The 23,130-nt window shown below is 52.6% G+C and overlaps 1 protein-coding gene across 7 annotated transcripts in view; it reads left to right on the top strand.

The window, feature by feature from the left end:
* Positions 1–23,130, top strand: part of lpp (LIM domain containing preferred translocation partner in lipoma) — a 74,194-nt gene that overhangs the window by 37,308 nt on the left and 13,756 nt on the right. For 6 of the 7 annotated variants that reach the window (XM_029249237.1, XM_029249241.1, XM_029249240.1 and 3 more), the window contains exons 3-6: positions 1,716–1,861; positions 3,653–3,775; positions 12,105–12,830; positions 20,427–20,511. In XM_029249237.1, the coding sequence (XP_029105070.1) occupies positions 1,716–1,861; positions 3,653–3,775; positions 12,105–12,830; positions 20,427–20,511 (1,080 nt within the window). The remainder of the gene's footprint in view (positions 1–1,715; positions 1,862–3,652; positions 3,776–12,104; positions 12,831–20,426; positions 20,512–23,130) is intronic. The other variant, XM_029249243.1, reaches the window with a different exon arrangement.

Raw genomic sequence — 23,130 nt, 5'->3', positions numbered from 1 at the left:
AGTCATATGTGTTTAGCGCAGGTGTATAAATGATGAGCGCAAGCAAAGTTTCGCCCGCAGCCGTCCCTCTCCGGGCGTTTCGAAGCAAGCGTTTGGACGGCGTGCAATGTTAGTTTCGGCAGCAACGGTCACTCGGCCGCCGCTCTCGCACTTTGGCGTCCCACCTGGACCGGTACCCGCAGGGAAGGACCGAGCTCTTCGTCACGCGCGTGGCCGTTTGTCGCCACGCGGCGCCTTTTTATTAAAGCCAGGCGGGATGTTCCCACGGGCTCGTGTGGGCACGAGTGGGCGGTCATATTGTGGTCGTTGACCTTCCGTCCCGAGATGGGAAGCGCTCTGCTGACGACGCCTTCCCTCGCAGGTGGGAACGCCACACTTCCCTCGAAACCTTCCGCTCCTCTGTGCGCCCGAGTATTTTCGTGAATTTCCGCCGTTTTTGTCCGGCCCCTGGAGTACTTCCGAGAGTTTAGCTGCGAGTTAGAATTCACACGCAATCCGAAAGTGAGATGTACGCACCTCGTGCTGGCATTGCTAGGGTTAAGAGAAGGCAAATTAACTCTGAAGTGAGTCTGGTATCCATGCAACTGATTGTTCCATATTCATATTCTAATTGTAGATGTAACTGAATGGAAGCAAATGACAGCTTGTTGTCCAAACGAAAACTGTTGTGTGTGTGTGTGTTTTTTTTTTTTTTTTTTTTTTTCTTCCTCCCCCCCTTTTGTTTCGCTTTGTTTCGTGGATCAATATGTCTTCCAGTCAGGAGCTGTACTGCAACTGATGTGTTGTGCCACACGGTCATTGTACCCAAGGCTCCCACTGCCAGGCATGGATTAGTCCTCCTTTCCGATTCATGGAAGTAGCACTTGACAACGTCTTTCCTGGGACGGATTATTAAATGGTCAGCGAACTTAGGCAAACGATGGAGATGACTTCAGTCGGGCCTCAACATGGACACGTAAAAGCCAAGATGTAAGCGCCATCTTTAAATGCGATTCGTCAAAGTTTTGACGTTAGAAAAGTCCTTTTACATCTTCTAATAGGCTTTGCTTCAGGCTGCTCGTGTCTGGCCGGGTGCTTAGAAGGACACGGTCAAATTGGAGCCGAGTCGAGTCTGATCCGAAACCAATTTGGCACGCGAGCGTTCATCTCGGCAGGACGGGTGCTCCCAATCCCAGGGGATTAGCAGGGTCGTGCGAAGAAGTCGCCCGCCGGACGGGTACCGCGGCTCCCGCTTGGCCCACTTACCAGGCTAAGGCTTTGGGTTTGCGCACTTTGCCGTTTTAATCTGAAGAGACACGTGGGTAGCAACACAGATGAAATTGCGGAGCAAATGCCGAATGCACGCATGTAAATTTGCCCCCGCGAACAGGATTTGGCATCGTAAGGGGCCGAATACAAGTGTCCCTCATGTAATAAGTCTCAGAAGCTGCCTGGACAGGAGATTGGAAGTCCGTGTGTGTCCGAACACGATCGACGTTGCGTTTGGGCTCCGCTTTGCGGAGTTTAACAACCGACCGAACCGGTGTGTCGGCGTGCCTTAACGGGGTGGCGTAGCCGAGGGTTTCCGCACCGTGCCGAACTCTCGCTACGAATGCGGTGCCTTCGCTGCTCTCTTCCCCGTCCGTACTTGTACCGTGGTGCCCGAATCGGAATCGCGAGCGAGAAGTCCGAGATTGTAAAAGAACCCTGTGTGTGCTTCCTGTGTTTGCGTGCAGGTGACTACCCGCCCCCGCCGCCCCCCGCGGAGGACCCGGACAGCCTCCCGTCTCCGCCCGGAGGTTTCGCTCTGCCCCCGCCGCCCGCCGACGGCGCCTCCTTCAGCGTGCAGGTGTGGGATCCCCTTCCCGAAAGCCCTTCAAAGGTGCGGCCGAAGACGGAGCCGCTTGCTCCTTAAGGCCTTGTGCTTTAGTGCCCGTATTTGTGAACGTCGAAGTTAAAATCGGCCCCAAATTAACACCTTAACCAAAGCTTGCAGAGCCTGTCTTTCATTCTTCTTTCCCTTTTTGGAGATGCCCTGTGGCTTCCTCCATTGGCTCAGGCTACTTTTATGAAAGTGAACGAATAACCAGCTGGCACCTGGTGTGCAGAGTGGCACGAAGTAACTTTGTGCTGTTAGATGACGTTGAGAGGGAGCGTCGCCAGGTAAACCTGGGGATATCGGACAGGAATTCGCACGGGCGGCCTCCCTGCATATCCTGAAATACGCAAGAGCAACATCCTCTTTCGGCGGAACGCGAAGCCAATATCCTCTTTGACATCCGTCACCCAGATGAAGGACCGACACCTTTTGCGTCAGCTGTGGTAACGGCCACTGACTCGGCTCACGCCGCACTCGCACTGACACCCATCTCGGTTTATACAAAAACCTTGCTGGACATTTTGTTCTTTTTTTTTTTTTGTTTTGTTATTAGTAGCGCGGTAGTGAGGCTCCAGCCAAACCTCGACATTTTCCAGTACTATATGTAGGTCAGTAAAGGGCGAAATGCGCCGAAAATCCCAGCTTTTTACATTTATCTGACACTTTTCTCCAAAGCCACTTAGTGTTAAGGTTACAATTATTTACCCTTTTATAGAGCTGAGTAAATTTTACTGGAGCAATTTAGGGTAAGAACCTTGCTCAAGGCTAATACAGCTGGAGGTAGGATTCGAACCCGCGACCTTTCGGGTCCAAGGGCAGCAGCTCCGACCGCTGCTCCACCAGGTGCCCCCCTTTTATCTTTGGGGTGACGTGATGTAACGCACACAGCTTCGCAGTGCAGTTAAGGGGCCGAAGTTTGCTTGTGCGAGAGGGAAGGAGCCGAGGCACCGATCGCTTTGGCATCCGGCGCAGGCGGCCGTTCCTCGACGGCGCCGTCAATATCCCTCGTGGCTCGGTGAGCCTGACGCTCGAGACAAGGACACGCTAGTCAACGTGACTGTTTGGACTTGAGCGCAAACACGACTGGACTCCTCCCAGTCCCCCTCCCCTGCGTCGTTCCCTCGAACGTTTCAAGTGCGGTTAAGGCGCCTCTACCGAACCCGTGTGGCGGCGCAACCCGTCGCTGTTAAAACGTACACAGCCGTCGAGAATAAAACGCGGAGCTCTAGCGGAACGCTTCTCGACGCTGTTGTGCACGCCGCCCTGTGCTAGCTGTTCACGTAAAGACAAATGTGCTTTATTAGTGCCGACTCTATTTTCCTACTTTCCATTTATATCCCCTCGTTCTGCAGCTTGAACTAACTTTGAAATTACCCAGGGAATAAACCTATTTCCTTAAAAAAAGAAAGAAAGACAGAAAGAAGAAAAAAATCCCCCTACATTTCTCTTAACGGTGCAGCCGATGTACTTTAAGCGGCTGAAAAGAGGAGGTGTGCGCTCTCAGGACGTAGCTCACGCTCCTCTAAATATTCACTTAGTCTGAAAGAAAGAAGCAAGCGCTCATGGGAGGCCGCATAACAAGTTGCCTTTATATATCTTGCCGCATGTGTTTGAGTTGTTTCTTCCAGGCTAAGGGCACATCGCAGAGCAGCAACCTCGGAGGGACCAGGTGACTGTTCTCGGTCCTCAGTTCCCAGGGTTCCTTGCTCTCCTCGACCGCGTCGACAGCGTTCGTAAGCGCTCGGGACACGGACCGAGACTTTGCGTTCATGCGTTTGTCGCCATGTTGCCCAGGTTAAGGGTCCGGAGAAGACTCTGGAAGAGCGGCGCTCCAGCCTTGATGCCGAGATCGACTCGCTCACTAGCATCTTGGCTGATCTGGAGAACAGCTCGCCGTACAAGCCCCGGGCCCAGCAGGTAAGAGCTCTGACTCCGGCACGCTTACCGTGAGTCTTGAGCCGAGGGACGCAACGTTGTGCTGCAAACGGGGAGATTTCAGTGTTGCGCTTCAGTAATATGTAACTTCTACAAAATGGAACATCCATCTGCCCATCGACGTTGCCTACTTGTCCAATGGAGGATTGCTGTGGCCCAGAGCCTACCCTGGAATATAGGGTAATGTCTCTGGACTGTGGGAGGAACTCGAAGCACCAGAAGGAAACCCACACAAACATCGGGAGGCAATGCGAACTCCGCCTCTCCGAACCCACGACCCGGGGGCCGCGAGACCTCGGTACCGCTGGCTATGACGCCGCAACGTTTCGCACGAGAGCTTTAAGCGTCGGTCACCAAAGGTCTGTCCGCTGCGTGTTGGCGAAACACGATAAGTGATGATCTCATATCTTAATGTTCTCTCGCACACAATGAACTATGAGTTTTACAAACAGTCATTACATGTACTTATTTATATGACACTTTTTTTCCAAGCACAGCGCTAATGTTCATAGAGCTATTTACCCATTTGTACAGCTGGGTAATTTCACTGGAGTAATTTACGGTCAGTATCTTTCTCTAGGGGGTGGGATTCAACCTGTAACTTTTGGGTCCGTAGGCAGTAGCTCTAACCGTGCGCCACCGGTTACCCCATCAGAGATGCTCCGCGGCGGGACGTACACACTCTCTGGGGCGAAGGGCGGTTTGGTGGCTGAACATGTTTAACGTTTTAGTCTTTTAAGGCTCTAATCTTAAATAGAGGAGAGAGTCCGAACCGAGAGTGCCGGAGCTCTTTGTCAAAACTAAATGCAGCGCAAGTTGTTGACGCACAGCCGTCAGCGTAATGGCGAGAAAGGCCGAACGCCCGCTAGAATATTTAAATGCGCAGAAAATAAATGTAGGCTAAGTGAAGATGCCTCATATACGCCTTTGAAGGGGGTTCGAGTCGGAGAAGGGATGTTGACAGCTTTTGTCAGGGCGCCTTGAAAAATTCATACGCACCTGCGCGCCTCCGGAACAGCCGAGGTTGCGCGGCGGGGTCGCGGCAGGTCGGTCGCAGGCCGCGGGCCGTCGTTTCCGCCGCTTCTCTTTGAGCTCGGCGCTACGGCAACGCTCTGGAAACGAGAGCCGTCCCCCCCCGCCTGCACCGCCGACTTGCGGTCACGACACTTTACGCCTCTTTCCAGCGGTTGTTCGCCCCGTCGGGATGTTTCTCCTTATTTAACGAGTGCCGCCGAGTACAGGTTCGCTCTCTACTTCCTCAAGGGTGACACCGAGGAGTGCGAATGTTCCAGAGTTGCCCTTACGCTCCGTGCGGAGGGAAGAGTTACCGCGTTTTCATGTCGGCCATCGCAGCTCCCGTGACCTCCAGGTGACCTTTCCCCGAGCCGACTCCTCCGTGCCGTCCCAAGGTGGCTCGGGCTTCCCGTTGCTCTCTCGCTCCCGGCCGGACTCGACCTTGCGGGAGCGGGCCGAGTTCACGCGCGCCCCCGGGTAAATGCACAGCCGCTCACCTGTTCTTCCTACCGGGTGGAGCCGTGTGGAGAAGTTAAGCAAAAGTTGGCATCTCTTTTCCCGCGGTCGCCTCGCTGCAGTTGAAGGTCCTGCCCTCGGACAGGGGACGAAGGTGATCTTTACGGCCGCGCGGCACGGTCCCGACACACGTCTCCTCGCCACGCCGCGGACCCGACGGCCTGCGACTTTTCGCGTCCCCCAGGCTTCGGGCTGCTTCTCCACTTGTTGCTGTACGGAGGAGGCGTATCGAGTACTTCTTCATTTAATACTCGCGTGTTCGTGTTCACTTTGCCGGTGTGTAAGGCTCCTGTTTGAGGTCCGGTGAACTGCCCTCCTAGTAACTCAGCTTGTTTGCGCACACGCACACGCGCACTCTTTGTGGCACCAGTCAGGCGCTCCTTTTCCAGCTGAATAGATCTGTTAAGCAGTTAACAATGGAGATATTTTATTCTGTTGTGATTATTTAACTGGAGTGAAAAGATTTCACAGGCCGGCCGGCCTCTTTGATCCGTCCTGGGAGCACGGAGTGTGGAAAATGAAATTTTTATCATCTGCCCGCTGCCAGAGTGCAGGGCGCTCGCCGCTCCCTCGTTAGGGACCTCGCCGGAGGCGCCTCGGGGGAACGTCGTCGCGAGCAGCCCGGCCCCGGGCAGCCCTCGGCCGGCAGCGCGCCGCGGGCGCCGATCTGTCACGATCCGCCCGCGAGGGGCTCGCTGGGCACTTGTCGCTCCCGCGGCGTTTGACTCAGAGTTCAGAAGTCGGTAGCCTCCGCGCGACCTCGGCGCACATGGCAGGGCCGATAAAGCTCAAGCTAATTGCGGCTCGCGCACGGTGCGTTTACAGATCACTTGCTAATGTGCTGCACTCGTGTTCAAACACTTTTGTGACTCAGTCAGGGAGAACGATTTTCTTCTAAATAGGGTACAAGACCCTATAGAGCAAAAGGAAAGATAAGTGGTTTTTACCTTCACTTTTAATATTAATCCGCCGCCCTCAATTTTGCAGGACTTCTGATGCCTTCTTATGTTGCGGCCGACATTCGCGTTGTTGAGCTTGACTGCTGCAGGTTTGAGTCCCCAGAAGGGCACCTGCCGTTTCGCTGAAAATAAGGGTAGTTTGCCTCAATTACTTGATTAAATGTACAAACTCCCTGTCTCTCAGAGCGGCCTAATCCCTCTTAGCGTTCAAGGAGGATCGCAGACCCATCTTGTTGAGAACCGCTTCTCTCCTGATCTCCCGAGAGCTCCATAAATGAGTCCAACGCCATCCGCTATGATCACCTATGTATTTGCTCTTTGAATGTCACTTCTGCAGGAGCTACTGCAGGGATGTGAGCTAACACCATGGTGGTGTCAGACACACGAGCTGTGCTTCGATAGTCTTATGTCTGTGTGCAAAGCTCTTCGTCTTGTTTTGTGACCTACTGAATATTGCTTTGGAGAAAAGTGTCTGCTGGATGAATTAATGTAGATGAGCAGTAGTTGGATCTGATCTTATCGCACACCTGGCAATGTGAGATCAGCATGTGATGGTGGGATCCCTGAGATCTAGGCTGAAGGCCTGCCTTCGTGAAAGGGTAACACTGCAAAATGTTGGGGATGAGAGCAGCTGAACGGTGATAGCACTGTCGAAAATAGAAATGATACCGGCTGATCCAGGTTAACGGTACGGTGCTCATGGCAGAACTGGTGACAAAGCAGTCCGACCATGGAACTGAACAAAACTCCTTGACTCTGAGATTTGACAGTTTTGAGTTTCTTGCTGATAATTTGGTGACATAACCTACTGCATGTGGCGGGTCCTCTTCAAGTGTCCTTGATATCTTCTGTAAGTATCAATCATAAATGCAACAGTTGTCATCAGTATGAATTAGCGTGGAACACCTCGATGCATTTTTAAAGCGGCCTTTGTGCACGAATGTTCATGTTCGCCTCTTGAACGTTTAATGAAACGTGGGGTAAAGTCTGTCGTCTCTTCCGAGGAGTGGCCCGGCAGGGTCTGTTGTACGGCTGTGCTTCCAGGGTTAAAGGTCAGCGGGGTGGTTGGGTTTACGGAGATCGAAATAACTTGGCCACTGAACTGTCTTGTGACTTTGACAGTGGGAGGGCGATTTTAAACAGACTTGTGCCTCGACGCCCCCCGCAGAGGTCCCTGTGAAGAGGAGCCCTTTCAATAGGACACTGGATTTCTGCAGGAGCTGCAGAGGTGACCGGTCATCTCTTTGAGGTACCGCCCTTGCGCTACGAGAAGTGTCACCGAGACGGTTCGCTGTCCCCCGATGTTCTCGACAAGTCAAGCTGGCTTGAGGAAGGGCGTACCTTCTGGTGAGGGCGGGTAAGAGGGGTGAGAAACAGAGAGCCCTTCTCAGGTGCTGGGGGTCTTGCTGGTGCCTCACGCAGAGCCTTTTGCTCGTTGTTGGGTTGTTGGGTTTTGGCTGGAGACATTTGGGGGATCAGAACATCGTTGCCGTATTACGTCCCCTGCGGGTTGCGGGGCCCTGTCTTGCTTTGCTGTCCCGCGGCTCCAGCTCGGGGCTCTCTCGTCTTCTGGCTCGACTCCTCGTGCAGGTGTGGACTCTTGCGTTGCGATGCACGGCAGGACTGTATGTCTTTATAGCACGGACATGTAATATATTGTACTTAAAAAAAGATACTTTCCCCTGTTACTGCAGAAAGCTCTAACTTTCACACTTTTCACACCAACACAAGGGTAAATGTAACTCTGCGCACGGACGTAGATGGTATCGCAGCACAACATCGTGGAACGGCGTTTTTTGGCAATAATCCTACATTTTGCTCCAAATGGAAGATGCTTCGTTATAGAAGCACAAACAATGTTACTTGTGGTCCCTTTGGAAAGTGTTTGTCTTGCACAGCACCTAGTGTTGATTTCGATTAGATCACCAATTTAAGGACCTCGGGAGGTGAAGGTTCGGTGTAAAAGTAGGGCGCTCCTGTGGAAGTGGAACGATGTGCACTCTTGAATTAGGCCAATTCTGTAACGACCGTAACGGCGGTGCGAAGCTCGCGCGACCTCCCCACGTTCATCCTTTCATCACGCACAGGTTGGGATTCGTGGCGAGAAAAGAGAAGCATCGTGGCTTCGGTAACTAAGCGCACGTACAAAGAGTTCGTGCCGTTTTTATTCCATGTGCGTGGCTGGTGTTTTTATATGTGTCTGTTGGGAGACAAACCATGCGTGTTGTTCCCAGCCTTGGTCAGTGATGATCAGTGCCCTTGTCAGCCAGCTGCTCTGACTTCATTAACCCCCCAGTGAAGAGGTCATACTTGGGCGCCCAGTACTTTCCCCTCTCTTCATTAAAGCAGAGCGCAGCTCTACGAGATGATGCCTGTGCCGTGTTTACCCTTTACGTGGTATAACAAACACTCTCGGGATGTATCCCACACTGCTTCGCTGCCTGTTAATGAGAGCGGCGGTGCATGTCGACTTCACCTGGACGGGCGATCGCGGCGCTGGGAGCCGCCGCTGACCCCAAGGTCAACGTGGAAGCCTGTCGCGAGTTTTGACGGGGCCAGGCCGCGCCGGGGAGGGTCATGTCCAGAGGGGCAGCGCTGCTCCTGTCCCACCTCATTAGCCTAATAAACTGCGCAATATCACACTTTAGGGTTTTTTTTTTTTTTTCTCTTTTTCTTTTTTTTTTATTATTATTAACAGGTCCGCCTGGTGACAGATACTGTTTTGGCCAGGAGGGCGCGACCGGCGCTCAAACCTGCCTCCTCTCGTTAAAAAGGTTCCCGTCCCAGACCCGGTGCTAAAAGGCTCACTCTTAACTGTTGTCACCACACATTAAGCTCTCGCCACCGGAGCCGCGCCGCGCCCCAGCTCGCCGCAGCGCCCCGGTTGGCTGTCTCCGAGGCTGCCGATGGTGACGTCGGCAAATGGGGCTTTGAACTGCGCCTGACCCCAGGGAGCAAGAGGTCGTAAGTGCAGCAACCCCAGGAGAAGGGTGATTCGGCGGGCGCGCGGGGGCCGACATCGAGCGCGGCAAGACCGCCCTGCGCAGCCCTGATGGAACTGGGATTTTCCATGAAGCGCGCAGCCAAAAGACAGATACGTGTAGAAACGAAGCAACTTTTTGGTGGCCTTCTGGAGAAATGCCGAGAATGGAGCGCTGCTCGTTTCCCAGATCGATTAAAAATGGGCAACATTGCCACGGATAACGTCGCATTCCTGTCGGGTATTGGGTGCTTTTTCCACATCGCGCATCGTTTCACGTTTGCGGTGGCCAGGTTTTCCACATTCTTTCTCTCCACCTGCTTGGGACCCCCCTCTACACAGCTGCCGGTGCGGATGCTGCTAATGTCACGTGAAACCGCTTGCGTTGTACGTCCCTTCGCGTCCCTTCGGCTCATCCGGAATTCCGCCGCCCGCCCGCTATCTAGTCTCCGAACGTCCTGTTCCTCTCCCATGTAGCGCTGCTCCTGCTCTCGCTCCTCTACCCCGCCGATAGAGCCACAGCAGGCCGCACACCCAGGGGTTCACCCGTAGGGGGTTCGGGAACTCGAACCCGACAAACCTTCCGAGTGTCTTCGGGCTGCACGCCGCCCGAAGGAGGTCTTTGTCCACAGCGTACTCTTTACCTCGCCCGTTACGTAACACCTGTACTGCAAGTCTCCTTAGGAAAACAGCTGGTAGCGTAGTGCTCGGAGCTGCTGCCTTTGGATCCAAGGGTCGCAGGTTCCGGCTCTTGTACCCTTGAGCAAGGTACTTACCCTAACGTTGCTCCAGTAACATTACCCAGCTGTGTTAATGGGTAAATAATTGTCACCTTAACATTGTAAGTCACCTTGGAGAAAAATGTCAACTAAATGAGTAAATGTAAGTGTAAGAATGAGTTCTGTGAGTAAACAACTGCGGTTACGTTGGAATAAACCAAAGAATGCCATACATCCGTGCCTTCAGTCGTTGTCAGTAATGCTTCTCCAGGGCAGGGTTGTGCTGCTCCACAGCCTGTCCTGGCGAGCTGGTGATCTTGCGGGCTCTGTGCCGGCTCACTTTTCTCGGAGAGTGTGTGTGTGTGTGTGTGTGTGTGTGTGTGTGTGTGTGTGTGTGTGTGTGTGTGTGTGTCCCGGCAGGGCGATCGCTTGACCCGGATGCTTGTGCTCCTCCGATGCCGTGTCCGTCCTCATCCCGAGCCAACTGCGCTTTCTCTTTCATTTTGCCATCTGCCTCCCCTTTAGTTTCTTGGAATTGTCCCCCTGCGCTGTGCCGCTGCTCAGCTTTAACTGCATTTTGTCTTTATATTTTATTTATATTTTATCAGTCTTCAATTATTGATGCATCTCGTGCCTTTTGTGGCATTTTGTTGAATGCCGTGCTTTTAAAAGCAGCTCGGCGCAGAGATCCTCACAAGCCCGTTCTTTCGTTTCACTTCAGGACGCCGTCAGTGGCGCATTTTTGCAGTTCGACATCACAGCGTGTCACACGAGGGCCTGAAAGAGGACCGATTGTCGTGAGATCGATGCCGCTCTGATTAATGCACTTTATCCGCGAGCGTCGTGTGGCTGCGAGCGGCTCGGCGTCTCCCCTGCGTTTTTTGGGGACGCCGTGAATTGTGCTTCATGTGCGTTACCTGGGCCCCTTTCCGAGCGGAACCTTCATATCCTCCGGTGAGAGATGGGGGGCCGAAGGAGATGGCCGATCGAGCTCGGATCGCGGTGCCGCGGCACGGCCGGAATCATCCGGAAGGACGGCATTCGCAGCTTGGGGACGCGAGTCCTCCAGCCGTCCCTCTCGCTGCCCTTGAGGCGCTCTTCGGGTTCACCCGTAGTGTGCGAGTGATGGAGAGAGTGTGTGTGTTCCACTGATGGATGGATGGATGAGTGACCCATTGTAAGTTGTGTATCTAGCGGTGATGCAGCAGTTTTCCTTCACTAACCTTGGCAAGGCGGGAGTCGCTCTCGACCCACCTGCGAGTCCCCGTCTTTGGAAAATGACCCAACCGGTCTGAATCTCCATTTGTTTTCATCTTTGCGAGCTCCCTGCGGCGAAAATGAAATAGAATGTGTGGCTCAGGGCAATAACCTGCTCTGAGCGAACAGGACTCGACAAGAGCCGCTTCAGCAGAGCTCTGGGGTGTGGCGCCTGCTGCTGTTTGTTCGTGAGAAAGGAACAGGGTTCGCGTTCCTCGTACCCCCCCGTACATCACCCGGTCCAGACAGAAGTAAACGACATGAGAGCACTTCGGAGTCATCCCTTCTTTGTTACCGGCAGTTTGCATCCTCTCGCTCGAAATGGAAATCGATCAGGGTGGACGTGCGACGTGTGCCAGCGGATCATACGGCGACCGTGTGCTCATCTCTGCCCCTCGCGCCGCCCTCGTCTCGCCCACTCTCGGTAGCTCAGGTGGTCTTCGGGGAACTCTGCGTGGTTTTCCGTTCTCCTGGCTGATCTCGGTGTCATTAGCGGCGCTGATGAAACCGGTGACTTGAGTTATTCGCACCTCCTCCAGCCACAGGGGGCTTACCCCGTGTAACAGTATTAAAAATAGTCATACAGTGTACATGAAGTTACTACCAGGAAGTGTTTTACCCTTTGACGTCGTCGGTAATGTATGTTTTAATACCACATAAGCTCAAGGGACCTTTGGAATTTTTATCTCTTCATGCATTGGGTTTCCTTTTGTGTCGGAATGAGCCTTCGTGTAGAGCGTCTGCAGACACGTCAGGGGACGCATGTGTGCTCTTGTCAGAAACCAACTCTTCTGGTTGGGGGAGGGGGGGTGGGGTCTGTTCGGGAACACCAGAACTCACACCGCTGTTTTTGTCTCGTCTTTCAGAACTACGGGGTCTCTTCTGCGACCAGCCCCACTTCGGCTCCTCCGGTAATTAGCCACAAGAGCATGGTGATTCCCACCCAGCCCCCCCTGACAGCGACCAAGAAGTCCACAGCCAAGCCCCAGGGCCCAACAGGCGCTCAGCCCGCTGCAGTCCCGAGCAGCGTGGGCAAAGCCCAGCCCCAGGCCCAGGCCCAGCCCCAGGCCCAGCCTCAAGCCCAGCCTCAGCCCCAGTTTCAGCCCCAATACCAATACCAGCACCCTCCCCAAGCCCAGCACCAGCCCCAGCCAATCCCGGCTTCTTATACCACTGCTTCCACTCCCAGCCGTCCAGCCTTCAATGTTCAAGTGAAGACAGCCCAACCCAGTCCCCACTACATACCCCCAGGTCCGCCTCAGTACCCACAGCAGCCCGCCCGCTCCCCGGCCCCCCCTCCTGCCCAAGGGCTGTATGTGGCCGGCCAGCCCCGTGGCACCCCTGACTATGCCTATGGGCCCCCTCAGCCAGGGTATGCCCCCCAGCCCCCGAGGGGCTATCCGGACCAGCACTACCCCGGGGGGGCAGGTCACGGGCCGTCTTACGGGGCTCAGAACGCCTGGAGGCCAGAGTCCAGCTACCTACCTGCCCCAGGTGGCCAGAGCAAGAAGACGTACATCACGGACCCCCCACCGGCACCGGGGCCCTCCCCTGCGACCCAGTTTGGTTCCGGTCCTGGGGCTCAACAAAAGGTAGGCCTGCAGTTGCCGGGACCCAGTCTCAGGCCCCCATGTTTATATTTTAATACTTTACACTCTGTAAAGTTTTTAATTCCCACACAGAAACAGAGACATGCTCATCAAGGTCACTGATGAATTATGACAAATGAAACTCATATCGGTCGGCGTCGTCTTGCCGGGTCACGTGTACAGCTTGCCTCTCACAACTCTTCTGGTTGCGCTTCGCTGGGATCCCAAGGCAAACGCTCTTGTCCGCTTTGAGACGGAAGGAATTACGGCGTTCGGTGGTAGGTTCGTACGTGATAAGTGCGTTTTACTCCTTGCCCGCTGAGCCGCAGGACGTCCAGCGCTGCTCGTCTCCCCAGTCCATTTCCAGTGGTTAGTACATCCCTGTGTGAGGGGTGTGCTTGGAATTTGCTGAAAATGCTTCCAAATATCAAATATGATAATAATGATGGCGATGCCAGCGTCAAGGTGGAAGGGTGTGTGGAACCGATGAGGGCTGCAACTGCGAGGGGGAATTAGACAAAGCCCTTTTGTCCTTCGCCCGCCAGCGGTTTGCACGGCGGCTCTTGATCTAGACTGGTATCGAGCACAGTCGAATCCCTCAAATTATCCTGCTGTTATACCCTGGAGTGGAGAACATTAATATGATCCAGTAAAATAAAAGAAAGAAAAAAAACCCGTAAATTGAAGAAACCTTCCATCAGTTGGGATCAAATAACAGAAACATCTAGTATGAAGAAGACATTTAAAACATGCTGAATATATAAGGTTGAGCTAAGTCTGCAATTACCGCTGTACGTGCCGCGCTTCACGCATTAACTCAGACACGGTGTTTTCGAAGGTCTTAACTGACGCCGTTGCACTTTTACGTCACAAATCAGTATTGGCAAATATGCCATTTATGTTCTTCCCCCCCCCAAAAAAAATACATAGGTTTACACTGGTAAGGCTGCGGTGCAGAAATGAATTTAAAGTGGAGCCGTCGTGCTTTTGATCCCCCGACTGTCGCTCCCACGGTCTCTCTGCGTTTTTCATTGCCGTTGTAGATTGCGTTCCTCTGCTTTTTATCAGGCCAAATAGGACAGAAATTTGAGATAAAGGCAGCAAATTAAAGTGGAAGATTAGAATGAAAGCTAAATCTCTCCGCTTTGCTTTTCCCACCCCCCCCCACCCCCCCCACTCTGATGTGATTCTACCAGTCGTGACCTTGGACACCGAGTGCCAAATCTCATTAATGCTTTTTGCTGTTACAAAACAACCTGAACATCTATGTGTCAATTAGTTTTTGAATGCCATTAGTTTCTGTCACTAAAATAACGTCTTTTATTTAGTATTTGTGCCACGCTCAGTGTCTCAAGGTTGCTCTTTGCGAGCGGGTCCTGCGGATGACCGCGGGAGTCGGTACGATGAGCGCTGACGGACGCCCGCTCGCCGCTCTTCCCCGCTCTCATAGAGACGCGTTACAGTCTCCTGGCCTCTGAGGGATGCGACTTCCCACATTTACCGCCTTTTGATGTCCTCGTATTAATAGAAAAAAAATGAGGATTTAATGACTGACACTTAATTTAACATCTTGTGTGGATCTCTAATTGGGGAAGCGCTTAATCTCTCTGACGAGCGCTGTTCGTGTGCGGTGCGACCGACGTCCGACGGGGGATTGCCGCAACCTACCTCGACTCTGGAGGTGCCTAAAGCTCTCGGAAGGTCATTCGAGTTCCCGAAGAGCTGCACGTAGCGGTTTCAAACCGAGCGCCTCTTCGATCGCCTTGTCCAAGAGCCTTCGCCTGGGTGAAGGACGGGCGCCGCTGTCCCTGTCCCTAAACGGCCCCGTTTGCTGCCGTTTGAGTAAATAAAATGCTCCGCAAGTCACTGCGGTCTGCTCTCGTGGCTTTGTTGAATAACCCTCGCCCCCCCGCTCCGGACGCATTTAATTTAGTGAATATGGGTACAATCGGACAAGCCGCTCGCTTGACGAAAGCGAACGTGCGGCACGCCGCAATCGACGAGCGTCTCCCGTAGCGCCCGAAAGAGCTCGGGCGACGGGCGTAACGGAGGCCGACGCCGACAGCCCGTGATCTTCGTTCGCTCCAACGCTCTTCTCTCGAGTGGATTCGGGTAAAGGAGCAAATAGCTATTTTTACGGTGCGGCGCGTACTGTTCAATCTAATTGGTAGCCCCAAGTGAAATATGGCTCGCTTTAATTTAGGACTCCTTATGCCTATATTTATCTAGCTAGCCGAATCGCCGGCCGACAATAGGCGCGTAGCGAAATGTGTCGACTGCGTGCGTCGGTCGGTGCCGTGACTTCGGGTCACTCTTTGGTTCCTCTAAGGCGATGGGTAGAAGCACCTTCTAACCACCGCTCTTCTGTACTTCAAATAACGTATCGGTCCATCAGCTGATGGTCCAAGTGCTCCTTGTTCAAACAGTGGAATAGTATTATAAACGAATCATTAATCTCTCTTTGGGATTTGGGAGATTTGGAGTTTTCCACCCTTTTGGGTTTCCTTTCTACCACCTTGTTTTATTTAGATTTCTTAAAAAAAATCAGATTAATTGCTTGAGAATGAATTGGATGCTCAGTGTAACTGGGGGCACAGGACGTTTCTTAGGTGCTACTTACTTCACAACCTTTACCTGAAATGACAGTCATCTGTAAGTAGTTCTATCAGGATGCCGTCGTTAATCGTACCTCGCGTTTACCCGCGATGCGCAGGACGCGGCTGGTGGATTTTGGCATTACGCCGGCAGACCTGACTTCGGCTGGTGTGTGTTTTCATCTCCTTTGGAGTGTGTCCAAGCCAAGGTCAGGGGTCGCTCGGAGTATTTTTGCACCGACCACAAAGGAGGAGGGAATAGCTGAGGTGGTCTGCTGAGAGCACGGTGAAACCGGGAGGTGTTTCGTCCTCTCCGGCGTTCAAGGGGAGCCGCTGAGACGTGGACAGCCGCTGTCACCTAAAGAAGGAAGCAAAGGGAATAAAGCTGTGCTCTCACGGCGGTGTCTTCAGGTAGATATTCCTTTTCATTGGAGGGTGATGGGGAGACAGGATTCGATTTTAATGTCGCACAGAAGTTCATACTGAATTAGAGGGAGGCTGAGAGCCCGCATCCGTTCTGATTGTCAGCTTTGCTCTTTATTCCACGGACTCCGGAGCAAATGAGCTCTCGGTATCGGAAGATGTGCGAAGCCCTAATACCGCTGGGCTGCAGTAAGCCGGTCGTCCAGCTGGAAAAGCAACAATTAAGTTTTAAGACAGTTTTTTTTCATCTGCATCGTGATGATAAACTAATAATTTTTAAAATACATCCATTATAGTGTAATCCGAAACAATATAAATGTGTAAATCGGTGTGAAAAGCGCGGTTTGCAGGATCTACTTCGGCCTCTCCAGGAGACCGTAGAACAGTGGGAAACCGGCGGGAAACCGGCAGTTGGTGCTCCGTTCCAGCTTGACGAGGGATCGCACCGAGGCTGTCGCTCCACATCGCGTGCGTTCGAGTAGCTCAAGGTGCTTTTTGGAACACTTTGGAATTTGGCGGCGAGAAAACGGAGCCCCTTCAATTACTGGCGGGATGGAAGAAAACGTCGTGCGGCCGAAATGCCTCAACGTCTCTCAATTTGTAGAAAGAGCAGCGGGGATGGAAAACACGAAGGTGAAGTCGAATACTTCCCGAGAGAGTTCCCGACCGAGAGCTTTTCTGCTATCGCTCGACCCCCGCAGCCCCCTCGCTTAACGGAGTCGCTGCGTCCGCGGCAGGATGCGTTTCCGCTTCATTGTTCGGTGACGGACGGCCTGGAAGAGGTTAATACCGCTGTCCCCCCGATGGCGTCTCGCGCTCATTCCCTTCTGATGTTCCTCACTGCGCTTAACTGAGCTCCCAGTTGACCCCTCGACCCAGGTTCCAATCAAGAGGCTTTGAAGGAAAGCGTTTGCTAAATACAAGTAATAAATAATGTAGACATGAATATAGTTTTCGGGGGGGTGCAGTGGTGCAGCGGGTTGGACCGCAGTCCTGCTCTCCGGTGGGTCTGGGGTTCGAGACCCGCTTGGGGTGCCTTGCGATGGACTGGCGTCCCGTCCCGGGTGTGTCCCCTCCCCCTCCGGCCTTACGCCCTGTGTTACTGGGTGGGCTCCATGACCCTGTATGGGACAAGCGGTTCTGAAAGTGTGTGTGTGTGTGTGTGTGTGTGTGTGTGTGTGTGTGTGTGTGTGTGTGTGTGTGTGAGAGAATATAGTTTTCCGGTGTTGCGAGGACGGGCTGCACCTGCTTCCCACCTCCCTCCCTTCTCATTCGGTCTTCTCACCTCGTGTCTTGAAGCTCGTTCTACCTTCCGGTTCTTCCTTGCCGACTTCCCCCTTTGCGGCTGCTCCCCGCCGGCAAGGAGCGGTTAAGGCATCGTGGCACTTGGAGGAGCCCTGCTTCTCTTCCAGCAGCCCGTCTGCCTGCCTCGTTCCTCTCAAGGGAGCTCGGATAGGGGGCGACCGCATCCTGTTAGCAGCCTGCAGCTTTGCGCGGAAACCCCTCGGCAGTCGCCCCCCCCCCCCCCCGGCTCACCGCACCCTCACCTCAAGCCCGCAGCTTCAGGGCCCAAATGAAAGTTTGCGAGGCCCGAGCGGAACTGGGAAGCATCGCCTGCGGCTTGGAGCATTGTTCTTCGCAGAGGTGACAGAACCGCGTGGCCCCGCAGCGGAGCCCGGACAGGAGATGACACTCGGGGTTCCGTCCAAATGAACCGTCATTTGCCCGTAATTGTCTGGTTCGAGGGGACGGGAAAGCACACGCTACCGTCTGCGCAGCCAGTGAAATTACACAGAAGGGAGTTCACACTGCACATTACACAGGAGCGGCAAAGTGATTTAATACGCATTTTAAGGCACAAACGTACGTGAATGTAAATTACGCTCGCCACACACGAGCGTTAAATATATATAAATGACAGCACGCTGATGAAAGCGACAGGAGAAATATGTGCTCCTTTGTATGCGAAAGCCAGATAGAATGGTCATATTTTCTAAACCATGGCCTTTGGAGTGTTCATATAATTAGCTTTTATTGTTTCGCAGCGCATGCAGCCTGCTGCCGCACGCACCCCCACTCCACTTTGTATTTTGACACATCTGTGTTGTGGGTGGGGGGGGGTTCGGGTCGCAGAGCGGGTGGGTGAAGATGGCGTGTCACTTCCCTTTAGTTTGGCCTAGTTTTCTCTCTCGTGCGCACGGAAGTGTGCCGTTTTCTTCTTAATGTTTCTTTATTTCGGTGGCGTTTCTCACGGAAGGTTGCGGGGTTTTAATGTTTGTCTTGGAACAAGCGCTCGTAACTGTAAAGCGCCGCAGCAGCAGGACCGCGAGGTGGGGGTGCCGGTTAGGGCCATCGCCTTGGAAGCGCAGGGCTCGGGTTCGAATCGGGTTCTTACCCTGAACTGATGGGTAAAATGGTCAGTCTTAGCCAGGGCTCACATTGTAAGTCAGCTTGGAGGCAGGTGGGAGCCAAATAATTAATTAAATAAGCTAATAGCCTCTGGGTGCCTGTCATTTACCAGCGATGGGCTCATTCCGCATGTGAAAAATTGGAGCGTCTAAACTTCGTGTCGCCGACCGCCCCAAAACAATCTTTTTATGACATTATAAAGAGCAGGAAATTTTGCAGGTAGAAAGCGAAGGTACGAAACATCTGCCGAGGAACGGTGGGGACGTTGTTCAGCGGTGCAGACGGTTCAAGGGCTTCCTGTCTCGTCCTCCTCCGTGGTGTCCATCTGTCTCACGCGGCCGTCCCGGTGGCGCCTTTCGGGGAATTCTGGGAAAGTCTCCTTGCACGCGGAGTACTCGGGGAAGCCCTCTGACCTCGCCTCGTGCGTCCAGTCGCGCGACGGAACACGTTTCCGCTTCCCGGAGGCCCTGTGGGAATCCCAGCCAGCTCAGCGGCGAGTGTGGGAGCGGCGCCTTGGACGCAAGTAAAAGCGTAAAGTTGTGTAAATGTTGACACAAAAAGCCACCGTGGTGCATTAGGGCATCTTTTAAACAAGGTCACAGCCTGGGCTCGTCGCTGTTGATGCCTGTCCATCGGCCTCTGGAATGAAGAGCTCTTCCAGAACTTTCCCCGGAACGGAAACGCGTTAACTGCTCAACTAACTGGGGACAGGTGAAGGCTTTTCGAGGCCACCGAGATGTTGAAGTTCTCAGGTCCAACGTTTAATCAGGGAATGTCTGTTTGCTGGTGTAGCAGGTATGGAGTGCGGTACTTGTTCGATTTCAGGTGTATGGATTAAGTGGTGTGAAGGGTTTAAGTGTAGCGCCTCTGCACCCAAACGAACGACCACGCAGCGTGAAACGTACACCCTGCCCGTGCCCCGTCTTGGCCCACTTTATGTAATTCCCTATAAATTCCTATTGCATCCCTGAAAAGAGCCTGATGGGAAGGGTCTCGCGTCCCGTGTTCGAGTTTCGTGACGAGGGATATGGGCATCGCGTGTGTGCTCTGCGTTCAAACAGCCGGTCCGAGAATCGGTTTCTCTGCAGGAAGATGGACGTGTGGAGGAACACACTGCTCTGTGTACCGCTCTTCATGAGGAGACCCAGACGAGTAGCGGTCGGAGGGTCGTATCGCCAGCGATGGCATCGTACGTACGCACCCTGCCACTGTCCCACACATGATCACATCCAGCTCTGCTCCAGTTCAGCTCCTGGACAGTCTCTCATGCGGTCTGACTCTATGACATGTCTATGACACGTTCTCACGAGCATCACGCAGGAGCCTCTCCGATCCGCATTCACACGCGAAAGGATTCGGCACTTTGCTGTAATGACGACGGTGCAGGAGGACCAAATGTCCCCGAATTCTTTAACTGCTGCAGCTTCCCTTGTACTCAAACAAAGATGTAGCCGCCTTTATGCCTCCCGCATTCCCTGTATCATCCATAGAGCAGTAGGGTAACATGCTGGAGTGTTGCGTTCGGCAGGACGTTAATCATTAATTACCCAGAATTATTTCTGCCAACCGGTAAATTATTACCTGTCTAAAGTCGTCGTAGATGCAAATCCAAGCAGTACAAGTGCTTGTGTTAAAATAAATGACAATACAGATAAGTTTGGGTCAGCTCAGTTATATCTTGTAATTTTAGTTGATTTTAATATTTTAATAAGATCCATATTATAGAACTGGGTAAACATATGCTGTTTTTAAAAGCCAAATCATTCTGTTTTACTTTGTATCCTTATAGTGTGGGCTAAGCGGGAATAATTTTCTTTTTCTAATTTGGCTATGAACGTACAAAAATGAGCCTTGAACATTCCCCCGAGACTCGATACTCTGGGAATATTGGCCCAGAATACAGTTTGTGTTTTAGGCATCAAATTAAGGGCTGGAATAACTTTACGATTTAGCCACAAACAAGATGGACATTAACTCAAACTTGTTAACGTTCCTGACATTGCTTAAGCTCCACTTTTTTTCTGCCAGTAAATGTCAGAAGACATAAATATCACGGTGTAATTTGCATACGGAGAAATCCCTCCTTTTCTGAGACATCTAGCACTTCCACTGCTTCTAGAAATGTGTGGGTGGAGGGATCCATGGTGCTCACAGAGCTCTGCCTCTTTTTCAGGGTGCTGCCCCGGAGGATGAGCTCGAGCGCCTCACCAAGAAGATGCTCTATGATATGGAGCACCCGCCTTCTGAGGAGTACTTTGGTAGGTCCCTCGACATCTCCACGAGGCTTAGGCCTTGCCTTTTGGCCAGGAGTCCCGCCTGAGGAAGTGGGGGAAAAGATGAACATCTGGGGGGGCCCTTCCTGGCCATTCCGTTGTGTTGCGATGGGGCTCAGCGGTGTGCTGCCACAGAAAGGAACTTCAGTCCACCTGTCACATAAAATCACTTGTGGCCATAAGCACGGATTGCCGTATGCTTGAAAAGGACACTTTCCTCATCACAAATGAAGTGTAAGGTGCAACTTGGTCCATCTGTGCCCGTTCATACTGGTACAGCGCAGTTTCTGCTCTTCTGGGACCAAGAGAACGTTTTTCCTATTGATCGTACCAGCGTGCCACCTGCTGCCCTTGAAGAGCACCCACGGCAAGACCTAGCGTCATCTCTTGAGCACCCTATATTCGAGGTGTTTCTGCCTGGAAACGGTCGTCTTCTCAGAGCGGCGGAAACGCAGGTGCACCCTTTGAGGAAGTAAAAACCCCCAACCTGAACGCTGAGCTCTCGCTGTGATTCACAGTCCGCTTCAGAATTTCCCATCGAGTCAAAAACAAGGTGAAACCACAGAGGTCCCAGCATGTCCTTTGTGATGGTTGTGGTCGTGCATGAAAAAAAAAAAAGAAAAAAAAAACACAAGGAATCAATGGGAACATCTCTCACCGAGGTCTTACGTGCTTGCAGAGAAGTGGCCTTCAGACAAGGTCAAAGGCAATATCTCTATTTTAGGCTTCTGGTTCATTCCCACCACTAGAAGGTGAGTCAGAGCCGGAGTGCTTGTTAATAGTTGGAGTCGGTGAAAGTCAGAAGTGTGAATATGACCACAGGGTTTTCAAAACCCTAAATGTTTCAGGTCTTCAGGGGTGCCTGTATTTGAAATCGAAATCTGTGCCTTTCATAAATCACTGATTATAGCCCATAGTCAATGACCTTTCTTAGGTGGTCGAGTTTTTCAGACAGTCTGCTTTCCCTCTTGCCGCTAGGCGACTCTCTCATCTCGGACGACCATATTTTGCTGAGCGCTCTTGTACACTTTGGGTTTACTTGTTGCTAGATGTCAGGTAACGTGCTGCCGTTGGCCTCGGCCAGTGATGGCTCAGGGTGCCTCAGCGCTGGCCTTTCCAACAAAAATAGCAGGATTCTGTATCTCTGTGCCAGCTGGTTGCATTACAGTAGTGCCGAATCGGTGCCGCGCTGCATTCTGGGAAATGGTTGACTCATCTCGCCTGGCTGCTCTTCTCCCACAAAGGGCGTAGGATACCGCACATGCTTCTACAGGCTCGTTCTTGCACATTAATGCTTGCTCTCTTTCCCTCCCCTGACTGCAAGAGGATGCCATCGGAGATGTAAATAGGTCATGTGTGAGCTGAGGTCACGCCACCAGCCAGGAGGTTTGAACACGCGCAACGCAGTTGAGTGGGCTCTGCATCTGCTCTCAGAAAGGGAGGCTTCACAGAAGAGAAGTTGGGACAGTAATGCAGAGGGACAGTAATGCAGTTTGCACAGGAAATGAAAGTCACATTTATTCATTAGCTTTTTTCTTTTTTTTTTTTAAAAAGTCTATCAAAGGATCAGTTTGGAGGGCTTGACAGAGCTGCAGTTGCTGTGCAAGTCACCAGGGTCAGGCTGTCCCCCCAGACACAGTGAAAGGCCATGTCAGCCAGTACCACAGTTTGATGCACCGCGGTGAAAATTGGAAGGAACGGTGAAGCCCCAAACCAGGACGCCGGACTGAATGGTTAAAAAGGCTGCGTGCATAAATCATGCATTCGCTGTATTTTTATTTAAATACCCCTTCTTTCGTTTTCATGAAGTGTCATATGTTCAGGTCTGGGAACTCTCTAGAAAGAGCAGCAGGGACGGATATGACTGCTGTAGAACGCACGAGACGCGCCCGCGAATCGGCCACTCTATCTCCCTCCACTATTGTGATTTTGCACGGCAAGCAACGAAAACTGATTGCGTTTCTCGATATTCTCCTTGTCGTGATGTCAGCTGCGAGTGCTGCCGCAATTTACGCGACACCTTACACGAAATGTTCGCGAAGGATCCGGAAGGAGTTGGGGGCCGCGATGAGGAGCAGGTAGCTAAATAGGTCGCCGTAGCTAGCTGGGTGCTTCGCGCTCGCACTAAAACAAATGGCTCTTTGCGAGTTCGTATATTAATGGGATTTCCGTTCGATGGTTCAGAGCATTGTCCCAGATCCCGAGCTTAATGGTGGCGCGCATTTGCATAATGTTTTTTTGCCTTCAGCTAACTCCACGCGCGTTCGCTTTTCGCTTTCCTCCGATTGAGATGTCGTAACGCACGCCCAACGCGCTGCCGCGGCGCCCTCGGAGCTGCTTCCGTAACGCGGTGTGAACCAAGGAACATTTTCGCGTTCCGTTCGCCGCATTCCGCCCTTTTGTTCGCAACGCGTGATTTTCCCTCCGTTCACGCTCGGAGATTACTCTGCTTTGACGCGCGACGGAACTGTGCTTTCCTGCACGAATGAGTTCACATATTTTCTCTCAATGTTACTTCTTCCCTTTTGTTTTTGAGCGTTCGGTTTTGTTACTTTTGTTTTATAGAATAATCGGCGCTAGACTACTTCTCCCAACAATACATGT

This window comes from Scleropages formosus, chromosome 25 (assembly GCF_900964775.1).
Source record: "Scleropages formosus chromosome 25, fSclFor1.1, whole genome shotgun sequence".
Taxonomy (NCBI): domain Eukaryota; kingdom Metazoa; phylum Chordata; class Actinopteri; order Osteoglossiformes; family Osteoglossidae; genus Scleropages; species Scleropages formosus.
Note: the sequence above shows the minus strand (reverse complement) of the source record. Positions and strands in the feature narration are given on the sequence as shown.